This window comes from Adiantum capillus-veneris, chromosome 11 (genome assembly GCF_014529385.1).
Source record: "Adiantum capillus-veneris isolate H3 chromosome 11, ASM1452938v2, whole genome shotgun sequence".
Classification (NCBI taxonomy): Eukaryota; Viridiplantae; Streptophyta; class Polypodiopsida; order Polypodiales; family Pteridaceae; genus Adiantum; species Adiantum capillus-veneris.
Genome location: NC_140941.1, coordinates 54,458,481 through 54,473,924, shown reverse-complemented (window position 1 = coordinate 54,473,924; position 15,444 = coordinate 54,458,481). Strand labels below are relative to the sequence as shown.

The 15,444-nt window shown below is 48.8% G+C and overlaps 1 protein-coding gene across 2 annotated transcripts in view; it reads left to right on the top strand.

The window, feature by feature from the left end:
• The first annotated feature begins 1,134 nt into the window (after positions 1-1,134).
• Positions 1,135-15,444, top strand: part of LOC147447253 (2-oxoglutarate (2OG) and Fe(II)-dependent oxygenase superfamily protein) — a 149,488-nt gene continuing 135,178 nt past the window's right edge. The window contains exon 1 of one of the 2 annotated variants that reach the window (XM_086523102.1): positions 1,135-1,408. In XM_086523102.1, coding sequence (XP_086379228.1) covers positions 1,346-1,408 — 63 coding nt within the window. In that variant the 5' untranslated portion in view covers positions 1,135-1,345. The remainder of the gene's footprint in view (positions 1,409-15,444) is intronic. The other variant, XM_086523101.1, reaches the window with a different exon arrangement.

The window sequence follows — 15,444 nt, the reverse complement described above, 5'->3', positions numbered from 1 at the left end:
GGCTTTAGTCCTTGCTTAGCATCTTTGTCTTCAAGTAGAAGCTCCAAGTTTTCTTGAAGTTCTTTTCCTGCTAGTTGTAGAAAAAGCTCCGTCTTCTTTGATTCTGGTGTCGCCTTTTCTGTCCTTGTTAGTTGAGGATAGTGTCGCTCAAATTCCTTGAGCAACTCTGTTAACCCTCACGGCTCACGGACACCCCATCACCTACGATGGACGTGTATTATGTATTCGATAGAGTCAGGTACCGGGCTTGTCGGACCAATAGGGAAAGGTAGAGTGATCGCCGATGAGAGGCGCACTTTAACTTGGACATTCAAGGGATTAGTTGGTTAGGAAGGTGATCTAAGGAGAGAGAGAGAGAGAGAGAGAGAGAGAGAGAGAGAGAGAGAGAGAGAGAGAGAGAGAGAGAGAGAGAGAGAGAGAGAGTTTGTAAGGGCGCTTTGCTGGGCTTTTAACCTTGTATTGAAGTCTATGGTGGCTGCGAGCTACTAAGGAGATTGTTGAAAATACCTCCTCTTCATAGGTTCTTTTTGGGTCCTAGTTGGCTCATTAATGGTGTTAAATATTGTGGTTTAATATACCTAAGGTGCTGAACTTGGTAGTAGTGTATATTGATGCTTTGATATTACTAATTTTAGGATTAAATTAAATTGAATTACCCTTTGTCGTCGCTGTTGTATTTAGCGTGGCTTTTGGGAATAATAGGACTCGATATATCTCCTCAAGGGATTCCCATACTCATTATTGTGGTAGTAATTATGTTCTAATGATGCATAATGGCTCTCTGATTTCTTCACTAACTAATAATGTTCAGATAATTTGGTGTAAATTTTGAGTCATTTGCTGAAGGGTGCATGGTGCTTGATATTCTCCTTAGTAAAGCACGCACGCACACACACACAGGGCTCAAGAACAAGTAGGTTCACATTATCCAAAACCTGCTCAAATCAAAATACAAATGTTTGCAAAGGAGGATTTTAGGCAAAGTCAAATTTCAAGATTTTTAGTTGAAAAGTTCAATTCTATAGAGAATTTTCCTTATCAAAGATAATTTTTCACCTTCTCCGAAAAGGGACCCAAAGCCGGCTGTATACAATCATTTTCTCAAACCCTACATAGTTACACACACATACTCTCTCTCTCTCTCTCTCTCTCTCTCTCTCTCTCTCTCAAATTAACTACTTTCATTGCTGCTTGTTGCTCATTTACTATTTTTTTACATAAAAAAGGCAGGCCATTTTGCACGGTCTGTACGAGATCCTCTCAGCATGAGCTCCATGCATCAGCCCAAGTTGGCGAAAAGGTCAGCACCTTAAAAGCGGGTAACTTCTCTCCAGTAGCGAGGGACATGGCTGGATATGCTCTTCCCGTCTCAGAAAATGTTGTCTCCATACCCTTGTCCTCACTGCAGGCGAGTTTTTCTCTTGAGCAACTCTTGGTGTCGATTTGTGTGTGGAGAGAGAGAGAGAGAGAGAGAGAGAGAGAGAGAGAGTGCTTTATTGTCAATTAGAGGCTGAAGTAGGGTGTACATGGGTGTGTTATCTTGTTGTTCGGGAAAAAGCACAATGAGTACATATACACAAACTCATAACCAGAGCAGCTTTTCTACACAAAAATGTGCTTGTATTGTTGTTTCCTTTCTTTTGTATACTTGATGCATGGAAGCCTGTTATTGTGGGAGTTCATACATCTCTTTGGATTCGTCCAATCGGTACCAGTTCCTCCCAAGGACAGTATCGATTCCTCCCAAGGACAGGTGTTAGGGAGTGAGGGCTGTTTTGTGGCTGTGTCCGGTCAGTGTGAGGTAGGTCTCTCATGTTGGGATATGTTTAGCTATGTTTAGCTCAGGGTTTTGCCTTTGTTCCATCGCCATGTATTCTCCTCTACCCTTGGGTATTTTTTCCTTGTTGTCTCGGGGCCCTTGGGCCCGTAGCTTCCACTTCTTGGCCCCCCCTATTATTGGTGTCCTTTTTTCCTGGTCGTGGAGCTTGGAGGCTGGGTCGTGCAGCTTGTAGATAGGTCCATATAGGGGCCCAGGGGGATACTCTAGAGCAGGGCAATTCAATACGAGAGGGGGATGCCCTCCTTGGGTGTTCCAGTGGACATAAGTTTGAGACCCTTCTGGTAGCCGTGGTGTTTCTTTGTTGGTAGGCAGCCCTAGCGTTTTTCCTAGCAGCCCTAGCTTTTTTGTGTGGACCATTTTCTTATGTATTGATTGAAATTAGGATTAAATGTGTACACTTGAACTGTAAAAGCTAAGAACTGTAGATTTACTGGAATTGATAAAAGCCATCAAGAACGGACAACTCTCATGTGTCATATGATGGGTGACTTACGGCTACAAAAACAAGGTGCACTCTCTCTTCTTTCAGTAGAAGCTCTCGCTAGCCCTCTCTCCTCTTTCCTTGCTATTCCAGTGCCCCCATTTTGTGCTATTGTTGCGGGAAGCTCGCCATCTATTCTTGCCGGCTCTGGAGGCCTATAAAAGCAACCAACACTTCTCTCTCCCCTCCCAGTTATGCCAGCATTAGCACAAGGAGTCCACACCGTCAGGAATCTGCAAGTGATTGCATAGAGCGATCGTGCAAAGGTCGCTTTTCCGTTCTTGGAGCTATAGGTAAAGCTTGTAAACACGCTCTACAAGTTTTTGTTTTCGTGTTTGTGTTTTTTGTAGGTACTCCATCGTGGAGAAGAAGCAAGGAGGCCTCGGGGATTCTGGAAATGGAATCTGGAATGGTCTACAGAGTTTTATGCTCCGGATGTGGTCAAAAAAGGAATTGAGAGCTCATCTCTGTTGAATGAAAGCAAGGATGTCTTTATATCTTCTCCATCATACTCTACTACTTCCACTGCTTATACAGTATCTAAGTCTTCTTCAAAGAGAGAATGCCTACTACCTTACTACGTAATGCTAAAGAGAAGCCCAAGTTCAAGAAGGATAACCACAAGATGTGATTTTTCAAATCCGATGACAAGCATGTCAAGTTTGATAGTTACACAGGACGGAGAGACATCTCCAAGGCATTGTCTTTCATTGGACAGTTTGAATTTGCTTTTGCCAACGGAAACTTTAATAAAAAATTCAAGTTGCATCATGTTGGGATGTATCTTAAGGAGACGGAATGCAACTGGTGGTTGTAGCAGGGCTAGAGTGTCATTGGCACAGGACAAGCAATTAGTTACAGTTGGTATGGTGTAAGGTGCAGCGGAAGTGAATGTTGAACTTTGCTAAAGATGAGTGCTCCGAATTGTGCTCAAGGGTTCTTTTTACTTACGGTAGGGAGAGCCTTCCGTTCCTTTAGTGAGAGAGTAAAATGATCACAAACAAAGTGAATGACACTGTGAATGAAGGTGCTGAGAGAGAGAGAGAGAGAGAGATACGACACCAGACGGTTGTCAAACCCTCCTCCAAGGGCCCCTCTCTCGATGGCGAGAGAAGTTTATGCTATTGATTGCACAAATCTAGTACAATGGTGCTGATGCAAAGTTCTTCATGCTATGATGCAATGATGGTCTAAGTCGATGACGGCGGCGGTGATGACGATGTTGACGACTGATGGCTGAAAAGTGTTGTTTTCAGAGGTTGAAAATGTTGCTGAATGTGGGCTGAAAAATGCTGCTGCTGTGGGGCAGAAAGCTGGGCTTTTCTGGCGAAAAGTGGCTACGAACTGCTGGCTGAAAAACGCTGATGCTGGCTGCAGGAAACGTTGGTGCAAGTGCTGAAATCTCCAGTGTTGGGGCTGATGTGCTTGATGAAAACGCTGAGTCTTGCTGAGAAGAAACGCTAGAGGGCCTGCTGCAGAGTTTGCCTGTGCTCTCTTGGTTTCTTTTGCTTCTACTGAGTGATTGCTAGTTTTCTTTTATATTAACTTAGCAAATTTGCCCTACCCAGTTTCCCAACAAAGTCACTTATTAATAATAAGTGAAAAATGGATAAATAGGGAAAATGGGTTTTGTGCACTGTAAAATGCTCATGATGGTTACTGAATGTCATGCTGATGATCATGGTGTGTGCAACCAGAGGATATGCAATTACTTTAAGTGCTTGGACATGCACGGCCTGTGCACAGGCTCACAAAGGTGCCAAAACACTTCCTAAGCTGACCTGAACCATGGACCTGAAGTAGCTTGTCCACATGCACATAGAGTTAGATATGCACGTGACATATGGAGTTCACATTGGATGGACTCTGGCCTGAGCAGTGACACATGGCAGTGATATGGGTGGTGGTCTAGTGTGTGAGAGTGAGCAGCGGAGAGGGTGTGAGCCATGCACGCCGAAAACGTTGGAGAGAGAGAGAGAGAGAGAGAGAGAGAGAGAGAGAGAGAGAGAGAGAGAGAGAGAGAGAGAGAGAGAGAGAGAGAGAGAGAACAGAAGTGCTTTGCAAATGATGCTGTCAATACACAATTTGAATGACTACAAGACCCTAAGCATTCTATTTATAGAATCTTAGGCTGAGGTAGGGTAAAATGTGTAATTGGTGCAAAAAAACATAAAAGCCCAAAAATGGCTAAAAATGTGCACCCAGCCAGGCTCAAAAAATGATTGGCCGGACACGTGCTAAAGTGTCCACCCATGCAAACTACAGATGTGCGATAGGTGGCCAATCCGTGACAATGACTAGCCGTACAAAATGGCGAAGCAATGGTGGTGTAACTCCAACACCCCCTCTCAGCACCGGATGCTGAGACAACACAGATGTGTCGAAGGTGAGAAGCCAAAGTCCGTTGAGGTACTGCCTTCGTGAAGATGTCTGTTGCATTGTCCGCTGTAGGGACATACTCCAAATGAAGATCTTCAGCCAAAACCCGCTCCCGAACATAGTGGTACTGCACCTCAATGTGCTTTGTCTGAGCGTGAAAGATAGGGTTCTTGGCAATAGTAATGCAACTCTGATTATCGCACAAAAGATGAGTCGTAGCAGTCTGGGAAAAACACAACTCTTTAAGTAATCTCCGTAGCCATATGGCCTCACAAGCAGCATAGCAAGCTGCTCTGTACTCTCCTCTGTGGAAGATAGCGCAGCGGTGGGTTGCCGCTTATTGCTCCCTGAAATGGGTCCCGAGCCAAGTGTGAAAACTACTCCTGTAGTAGAGTTCCGAGTATCTGGAATTCGTGTCCAATCTGAATCGCACCAACCAAGTAAGGTGCAGCCCTTGGAGCGACCATATAACACACCATGGTCCAAGGTGCCGCTGATGTACCGCAAAGTATGCTAGGCACATTGCCAATGTTGCTGACGAGGTCGGGTGTTGAAGAAACTGAGGACAGAAACTATGTAACAGATGTCTGGTCGGGAATAAGTCAGTCATACGAGGCATCCAACAACGTTCCTGTACTGCTCCAAGTCCATTTGTGGGGAAGGATCGTGAAGCGATATGTTCTCTCCAGGCTCAAGAGGAGTGCCAATCGGTCTGCATCTTGTCATCTAGAATCTCTCCAGGATAGCCTTCACATACTTCCGCTGAGAAAAGAAAATTCCCTCTGGTGTCTGAAAAATCTCGAATCCAAGAAAATAGTGAAGAAGCTCAAGATCAGTTATCTCGAAACGTGTCTCCATAGCTTTCACGATCGACTTGATCCTGTTGGTCCATGAGCTTGTGAAAATGAGATTGTCCACAGACAATCACTAACGCAACCAAAGAGCCATTGTAAACAACATAACAGTTGGAATCTGATGAAGTACGCCATAACCTGAGCTTCATGAGGGTAGCACTGTCGTCCAACCTGCTTCAGTCCATACAATGCTTTCCACAACTGATAGACCCAATCCTTCTTGCTTGGTATACGAAACCCAGGAGGTTGCTCCACATAAACTTCTTTATCCAAATCTCCATTCAGAAACGCACTTTTGACATCCATATGGAAGATAGGCCAACCAAAGCTGGCTGCAAGAGCAAACACTGTGCGTATGGTAGTCATGCGAGCGGTGGGAGCAAAGGTCTTGTCAAAGTCCACGCTTGGTCGCTGTGTGAAACCCCGAGCAACAAGTCTCGCCTTGTGTTTGTCAAGGGAACCATTGGCCTTGTACTTTGTCTTGAAAATCCATTTCGTAGAAACCACCTTCCGCTTGTTGGGCGTGGGAACCAAAGTCCAGGTTTTATTCCGCTCGATAGCGTCCAGCTTTGTTTGCATGGCACGCTTCCAGCAATCATGTTGGAGTACTTCCTCCACCGAGGAAGGCTCAACTGTTGAAGTCTGAATCTGAGACATGAGTGCAAAGTTCACAAACTCTGCGCCGTCATAAACTTGCCTCTCCTTGAGGCATGCAGAACGTCGAGGCTGTCCAGGGTTTGGCGAATCTGGTAACTTCGTGACTTCAGGGGAAGAAACTGTAGAGTAGAGCCAACCAAGTACTTTTCCTTGCGAGGTGGGACCGCTTCCACCGAAGGAGAACCATCATCGGAATCTGACATGGCATGATCGGATGAAGTAACTGGCTGCGGTGTAGAGGAAGGAGAGGTGTGCAAAACGTCGAGGCTATCCAGGGTTTGGCGAGTCTAGTAACTTCGTGACTCCAGAGGAAGAAACCGTAGAGTAGAGCCAACCTGGTACTAACTTCTCCTTGCGAGGTGGGACCGCCTCTACTGAAGGAGAACCATCATCCATATCAGAATCCGAATCTGACATGGCATGATCGGGTGAAGTAACCAGCTGCGGTGTAGAGGGTACAGGAACAGGAATAGGGGTAGGGTTAGGTGTAGGAGGTGGACAAGGAGGAGGTAGGGAAGGTATAGGCTTGGATGTTGCCCCCTCTGGAGGTGTGCTGAAAAGCTCCATGAAAGACACATCACGGCTAACTGTGGTGGTCTTGGCGTCAGGATCATAAAGCCGGTATCCATCAGATTCTCGTGAATAGTCTAGGAAGATGAGCTTCTTCGCCTTCAAGTCTAATGTCTGTCGCTTCTCCTTTGGCACATGGACAAAGGCCGGACACCCAAAAACTCGAAAGTGTAAGACCGAGGGCTTGCGCCCGTAGTAAGCCTGATAAGGAGTCGTGTCTTGCAAAGCATGCGTAGGAGAATGGTTTTGGATGTAAACCGCTGTGTTGCACGTCTGTGCCCAGTAAGCCCAGGGAAAAGAAGCATGCGCAAGCATCCCACGAGCCATCTCCATGACAGTCTGATTCTTCCGCTCAACAACTCCGTTCTAAGGAGTGTAAGGAAAAGTCAGCTGGCGCTGGATGCCCTCTGACTTGCACCACTGTACAAAGTCCTTTGAGGTGAACTCACCCCCTCTGTCTGAGCGAATACATTTAACGTGCAAGTCCTTCTCCTTTTCAACCATCGTCTTCCAATTTCGAATGAAACTGAAAGCCTCCGACTTGAGCTTTGAGAACGAAGCCCAAGTGTACCTGCTGCAATCATCCACAAGCACAAGCAAAAACTGTGAGCCAGAAAATGGAGGAGTGCTCATCGGGCCACATAGATCAATGTGAACCAGTGCGAGTGGTGCCGAAGCTCTGTTGGATGCCTGCTTCGAAACGGCAACCTTGTGTTGCTTGCCCATCTGGCAAGCTTAGCATACGCCTGATGAGGAGCATATCGCTGGTAAACCCTCCACTATAGAGGTCCTAGCAGCCTGTTGAAGCTGCTAATAGCATAGATGTCCAAATGGTGCATGCCATAGAGAAGAAGACTGCGTGGTTTGAGATAGAAGAGCAGTGAGGTGGTTTGGGAACCATCGCGCTCACCGCGGTCAAGGATAGTACCTTTCATAGAATCAGAAATGGTCACTGTGCCACTCCCAAAGTGTATGTCAGCTCCCTGAGAGTCCAAACTTGACACAGAGAGGAGGTTGAAGGCCATGTCCGGAACGTAAAGCGCCTCCACTGAACTGAACTTCGGGTCTGAGGTAGAAGGAAAGAGGGTAATCTGGCCTGTGCTAGACACTGGAATCTCATGGTTGTCACCCATAGTAACGGTCTACTCATGAGTCTCCGTGAGGTAGCTAAACCAAGACTCTTGGGGAGTCATGTGAGTGGTGGCTCCATTGTCAACAACCCAAGTACCTGAATCCAAGCCTATACCTCCCCTACCTCCTCCTCGTCCACCCTCTACACCTGAACCTACCCCTATCCCTATTCTCGTACCCTCTACCCCGCAGCCAGTTACTTCACCCGATCATGCCATGTGAGATTCCGATTTTGATGTGGATGATAGTTCTCCTTTGGTAGAGGCGGTCCCACCTCGCAAGGAGAAGTTAGTATCTAGTTGTCTCTACTCTACGGTTTCTTCCTCTGGAGTCACGAAGTTACCAGACTCGCCAAACCCTGGACCATGGTGTGTTCTATGGTCGCTCCAAGGGTTGCACCTTACTTGGTTGGTGTGCTTCAGATTGGGCAGGAATTTCAGATACTCGTCGATGCTCTACTACAGGAGTAGTTTTCACACTCGGCTCGGGACCCATTTCATGGAGCAATAAGCGGCAACCCACCGTTGCGCTATCTTCCACGGAGACGGAGTACAGAGCAGCTTGCTATGCGGCTTGTTAGGCCATATGGCTACGGAGATTACTAGGAGAGTTGTGTTTTCCCTAGATTGCTACGACTCGTCTTTTGTGCGACAATCAAAGTTGCATTGCTATTGCTATGAACCCTATCTTTCACGCTCGGACAAAGCACATTGAGGTGCAATACCACTATGTTCGGGAGCGGGTTTTGGCTAGAGATCTTCATGTGGAGTATGTCCCTACAACGGACAATGCAACAGACATCTTCACGAAGGCTGTACCTCAACGGACTTTGGCTTCTCACCTTCGACTCATTTGTGTTGTCTCAGAGGGGGTGTTAGAGTTACACCACCGTTGCTTCGCCATTATGTACGGCTAGTGATTGTCCTGGTTTGTCCACCCTTCGTACATCATGTAGATTGCAGGGGCGGACACCTTAGCATGTGTCCGGCCGGTCATTTTTTGAGCCTGGCTGGATGCACACATTTTTAGCCATTTTTGGGCTTTTATGTTCTGTGCACCAGTTACACATTTTGCCCTACCTCAACCTAACATTCTATAAATAGAATGGTTAGGGTCTTGTAGTCATACATTGTGTATTGAGAGCATCATTTGTGGAGCACTTGTGTTCTCTCTCTCTCTCTCTCTCTCTCTCTCTCTCTCTCTCTTTCTCTGCATTTGGAAGTGGAACTCAGCCGCTCTCTCTGCAGCTGCTGTGCCTGCGCGTCCCGCCTGCACCTTGCCCAACCCGCACCTGCTGCGCGGTGGTGGCCTGCGCGCGCTACTGCTACTGCTGTTGCTGCGCTGCTGCTCCGTTGCACCCGCACCCCCTGCGCCTACCACCTGCACCCGCCACATCCCCCCACCCCCCCCACCCCCACCCCACACACACACACACACACACACACCCTTCCACTCACACCCATTTTCAGTCACACACATACACACACAATCACATCCACACACACATCCACACACATCCCATTACACACATACACATACACACACCCACAAACACACACATAAACACACATTCACACACCCACACACACACACACACATGCACACACATTTCCCTTCCCCCCCCCCCCCCCCTTTTTTCACCATGACCCCCCCCAACACTTGAGCCATTGGAACCACTTGAGCCACGAGGGAACCAAGAAAGCCCCGACATGGCAAAAGGAGGAGTGACTAAAGAAGAATTAGCCAAGATGGACGACAAGCTCAACGCCACCATCAAGGAGAACAAGAAGACGGCGGATTCCGCCATCAATAATATTATCAACCGTCTTTCCAAGCTCGAGAAGGAAGTAGACGCCTTGAATAGAGAAAAGGAAGAATGGATCAAGGAAAAAGAAGCCAAGGACGAGGAGAAAAGGAAGGAGCTCGACAAGTGGAAGGAGGCCCAAGAAGGATGGAAGAAGGAGAAGGATGAGATGCAAGAACAAATGGCCATCCTCAAGGCCTCAATTGTATCTCTTACCCCCGAGGAAGGTGAGATCAACAACGAAACCAAAGAGGCCATGAAGGAAGAGCTTACCAAAGCTCTCACTGAAAGCTTGGAAGACAAGCTCAAGGCCAGAAAGGAGGGGTGGGTAGAGGTGGTCAAGAACTTAAAAAAAGAAGCCAAGGAAGATGCTCACAAGGAAGAAGCTCTCCTTGTACACACCACCCTCGAAGAGGAAAAAATGCGCCATGCCCGTCGCCTCAACATACGAGTCACCGGCATCGAAGAAGGGAAGGACTCCACCCCCGAGAAGGATGGCAAGACTTTATGCACCACTCTTGGATACAAAATAGAGGAATTAACCCCCTTCACCAAAGCTTGGCGAGCCGGCAAAGACCGTACCAAGAAGAGGCCTCTTATCCTCCAATTTTCATCGGAGGAAGCGCGCACCCTTTTCATCCGAAAGAGGGTAATTTTACGAGGTCTCACGGCCCCCCCCATCTAGCTAGATGATGACCTCACAAAGATGCAAGTAGAGCATAGAAGAGCATGCATGCCTCGGATACAACAAGCGTGCAAAGAGGGAAAACGAGCCTCCTATCGCGACGGTCGCGTCATCATCGATTGCAAAGCCGTAGCATAGGGACTCGCGGCCTATGAGACACTATACGAGGAGATACACATGGCAGTTTGGAACTGCAATGGCTCTTTGTGGACACATCCAGGGAGATTGGAAGAGGTGATACATGGTCGAGACATCATTCTCCTCACAGAGACACACGAGAGCTCAGGGAGAGGTCTACCTCGAGTACAGGACTACCATGGGAGTCTACACACAGGAAGTGTACACGGCACAACACCTCTAGAGGATCTGGCGGAGTAGCAGTTCTCTACGCTGCTCACTTCATAGCAGGATACAGATAGTAGCACGCGGTCCAGAGGCATGCTACATGTGGATACGGATTGAGCTTTCTGAGGAGCACATCCTCTATATCGCCATATGCTACTTTGCACCTAGCGGCTCGCGGTTTGCACAGATAGATGGAGGGGAGACAGAGGAGGTACACACACACGGAGGAGAGGAGGAGGATGATACACACTTACCATATGCATGTCTCAGGGAGGAGATCATGGAGTACTCTAGACTGGGTGAAGTCTTCCTCACGGGGGATTTCAATGCCAGGACACAGAGTAGACAGTGTGATATTTACGACTTCGACGACCCAGAGCTACTCTCCACCATGGAGGACACAGGGGCAGAGAGGATTTCTAGTGATACCACCACACCCACACCATATGGGAGGCACCTACTTCGCCTGGGATCACAGCACCGTCTCGTTATTTATAACGGGATGGCACAATGGCCATCATCCGGCGGCCTGACTTGTATACCGCCATCAGTAGCCAGTGGAGGTAGTACAATGGACTACATTGGCTTCAGAGAGACAACCCATCTACTCACATCCTTCACCATCCCACCACTGCCTATTGGGGCTGACCACACATATCTCGCCCTCTCTCTCACCGGCTCACCCATCTCACATACACCACCTACATCCACACCACTCACCACTATACACTTCACACATGAGCTAGCCCGCGTTTACTCATCACATGTTTATGAGGGAATCTACACTCTCGATCCAGACACACCACTCTCTACACTCACTAGCCAGCTCTCAGCAGCTCTACACACCTTAGCCCTCAGCTGCTTTCAAGTTTCCACACACTACTCACAGTGGCCGATCCCCCCCCCCCGGACGATGCCCCAGAACCGATGGTATGACGGGGAGTGCAGAGATCTATACAGACAGCTACGGGCTCGACGAGCCTTAGAGGAGATTACTGAGAGTGAGGTCAGACGACAGATGAAGGCCATCACATGTCGTAAACGGCGGGCCTTCGAGGAGGCACAGGAGCTTGAGCTATATCATCTCCTCACGAGTACAGATTGTGCCTCAACATGGAGGATTCTGAGAGAGCCCCCCCCCCCCCCCCCCCCCTTGGAGGACCCCCATATCTGGCATGATTATGCCGAGCGCTTGTACCAGATACCTGGGCAGCCACTGATCCCAGAGCCACCTGATCCTTGACCTACCACCTCGACTTTCTTCACATCTAGCATGGTGGAGAGGGCCATCCGACGCCTTCAACACGGCCGATCAGCAGACCACACTGGACTACAGAGTGAGCACCTGATATATGCAGCAGACACTCTCTCCCCCTTGATAGCACGTCTCTTCAATCGGGCTTTGGTTGAGGGACTACCAAAGGAGTGGACTATGCACACCATCGTGCCTATCGACAAATCTGGCGACACCCTGGACCCCGGGAACTACAGGACTATCATGATTGGCCACACATTGGCCAAACTATATGGGGCTGTTCTTGAGGCAGAGCTTAGAACACATGCAGAAGCATCAGGTATACGAGCACCAGGACAGGCAGGCTTTCGACGCATTTTCTCGACTATCGACCACATTTTCGTGCTTCGCTGCTTGATCGATGGAGTGAAAGCACAGAAGAGGAGACTCTACTGCTGCTTTGTGGATTTCCGCAAGACCTTTGACACTATCCCTAGAGAGAGACTCTTTTAGCGCCTTCAGGAGCTACAGATACCATCTGAGATGATCTGGGCCATTCACTCTCTATACGCGCAGGTCTTTGGTAGAGTGCGCTTGCCCAGGTGGACTATCGGATTCCACTGCTAACACTATTGGTGTGAAGCAAGGATGCCCCCTCTCCCCGACTCTTTTTGGTCTCTACATCGAGGAGATATCAGATTACATTCTACGAGCAGGAGAGACGGGATCAGACTTGGGAGGTATACCAATCCATATTATGCTCTATGCTGATGATATCATCCTAGTTTTTGAGACACAGGAGGGACTATAGAGCCACCTACGAGCCTTGGATGATTTCTGCACACATCTAGGGCTCACGAGTCACAGTGAACCTTGGCAAGACCAAGGTCATGATTTTCCACACCTCTAGGACAGTTCGAAGCAGAACAGTACTCACAGCCAGCAGGCGGGCAGGTCGATGTGGTTGATTCATATGTATACCTGGGGGTGACTTTCACTGGCACCACTGGTAGATTTTCCATGGCACAGGCAGCCCGAGACCGCCGACTTAAACGAGGGTACGCAGCGCTGGCCACCTTGGAGCGCAGATGCCATCAGGCCCATTTCCAGGAGCCCGCACCAAGGGGTGGCTTTTCGACACTCTAGTCACACCTGCCATGATGTATGCAGCCGCAGTATGGGCACCAGGGCTATCCGCATCCCTATGGACTCAGATAGAGCGTCCACAGATCGTCATGATCTCCCGTTTGCTGCATAGCAAACCGTCAGTACCACATGATATCATCAAAGGAGAGCTAGCTGCACCACCGATGCTAGTAGAGGCTCTCTTTCAAACAGTTTGTTTCATCCAGTGCATGCGAGAGCTCCCACCAAACAGACTCACCCGCAGAGCTTTTGAGGCATCGATACAACTGCATCAGGAGGGGGACACGAGGGCATGGTACTCACAGGTTATAGAGTGGTTTACATCCCATGGCTTGGACATCACGGATCTGCCTCCTTTTCAGTATGATCCTGAGTCCCCTCACATATGCCTCTCACACACCGAGAGGAATCGAGTTCTCAGACAGGATCTCTGGCAGCTATACATCAGCGAGACATGGATCACACCCAGCGAGCCTCTTCCCACGAAGAGGCATTACTACAGGGACCACTTCCTCACAATTCTAGTAGATGGTTTCATCCAGAGACCGAGATACATGGATGTCTACATGCCACATAGAACACGGGTCGCCATCGGACAGCTCAAGAGTATCATCACATCAGCTAGAGATTGAGGCAGGGAGAGCTGCACAGGTCCCCAGAGCAGAGAGGATATGCAGATTTTGCACAACAGAGATTGAGAGCGAGGAGCATGATGTATGCAGATGTAGAGCATATGAAGAGATTAGAGGCAGATATCCGACCTTGTTTGCAGATCAGCCCACTCTACATCAGATTTTTGAGTCCAGAGACCAGCGACAGTTCCGCCGTTTCCTCATAGGGGCACAGCAGCATTGGGAATCCCTCCTCCAGCCAGCATCAGGGGTGAGAGACGAGCGCCAGACATAGCTCATGGATTTTTTCCAGAGGACTATAGCAGCACCATCACTTTCGAACCCAGAGAGGAGTGACTCTACAGCAAGCTGAGGAGGTCCGAGCTTGCAGACGCCCACGCACCCATGGACGTAGGGCAACCCGCCTACACGAAAGAGATCCAGGAGATCCAGGAGCACTACTACAGATCCTTGGAGGAGCGACGTACTTGGGCTTTTGCAGATCCAGCCGCCATCTTACGCGGATTGTTCGCACCCTACCCACCCATGCATCATGTATTACACCTTGATTATGGGACTGGATGGAGCTAGAGATAGGACAGCATCTCATGATTGTATTTACCCCAGCATATAGGATTGCATCTTCCCCCCTAGTCTTCTGGAGCTCCACCCCCACCCTCTTGTACCACCTACCTCCCAGTCATTACACAGGATAGCTTATTCTTACTTTTGTACCTTTTATCCTTTATGGATACATAGAGGACACACACCTCATGTACTTTGATTTGTCTCATAGGCCGACTTCGGCCTTTTTATAGACGTTAAAAAATCTCTCTCTCTCAGCAGCGCACCACTCGCCTCCAGCCCACCCCTCGCCTTCAGTCCACCTCTTGCCCCTGCACACGTCTCGCCTTGTGCTGCATTGTGCTGCAGCTCCACCATCACAGCAACCCAGAGACGGGCAGCCCAGGCCACGCTCATATCCATTAGTATCTCAACATTCAAGGGGATGGGCTGTAAACACTAGGCCTCCCGTGCGCTCAGCCTCGCCTCCTCGAGCTCGACCATGGCACCTCTTGACAGGAAAGAAGTGGAGGACATGATAGCCAGAGCTATCACACAGGCCAAGAAAGATGCGGACAAGGCACTGAACGCCGAAGTAAGGAGGATGACGGAGAAGATGAAGCAGATGGAGGATAACATCAGAGGCCTCACAGAAGAAAAGGAGGCCTGGAAGAAAGCATTCGAAGAACTCCGTGACACCTCCAACACGGAGATACACCGTATACAAGAAAGCATCAACCACCTCCGGATCTCCAGGGAAGAGGGGGAAATCTCGAGCTTCGAAGACATAGAAGTAGAGATCAAAAATAAGTGGAAAGCAGACATCAAAGAAGAGATCCAGACAGAAATGGAGGCCAAACAATCGGGATGGGTGGAAGTAGTTAAAAAGAATATCAAGAAGGAGGTATGCGAGGAGGTTCACATGGGAGAGCACTTGAGGGTTCAGCTTACTCTCGAGGAGGAGCGATTGCGCCAGATGAGGAAACACAATGTTAGGATCACTGGCCTTAAAGAGGGACCTTCAGCAGAGGAGGATGCACGAGAGCTTTGTAACCAACTAGGCTACAAAGAGACTATGCCTTTTACAAAGGCATGGCGAGCCGGCCGTGACACCACTCGAGCTCGCCCGTTGATCATGCAGTT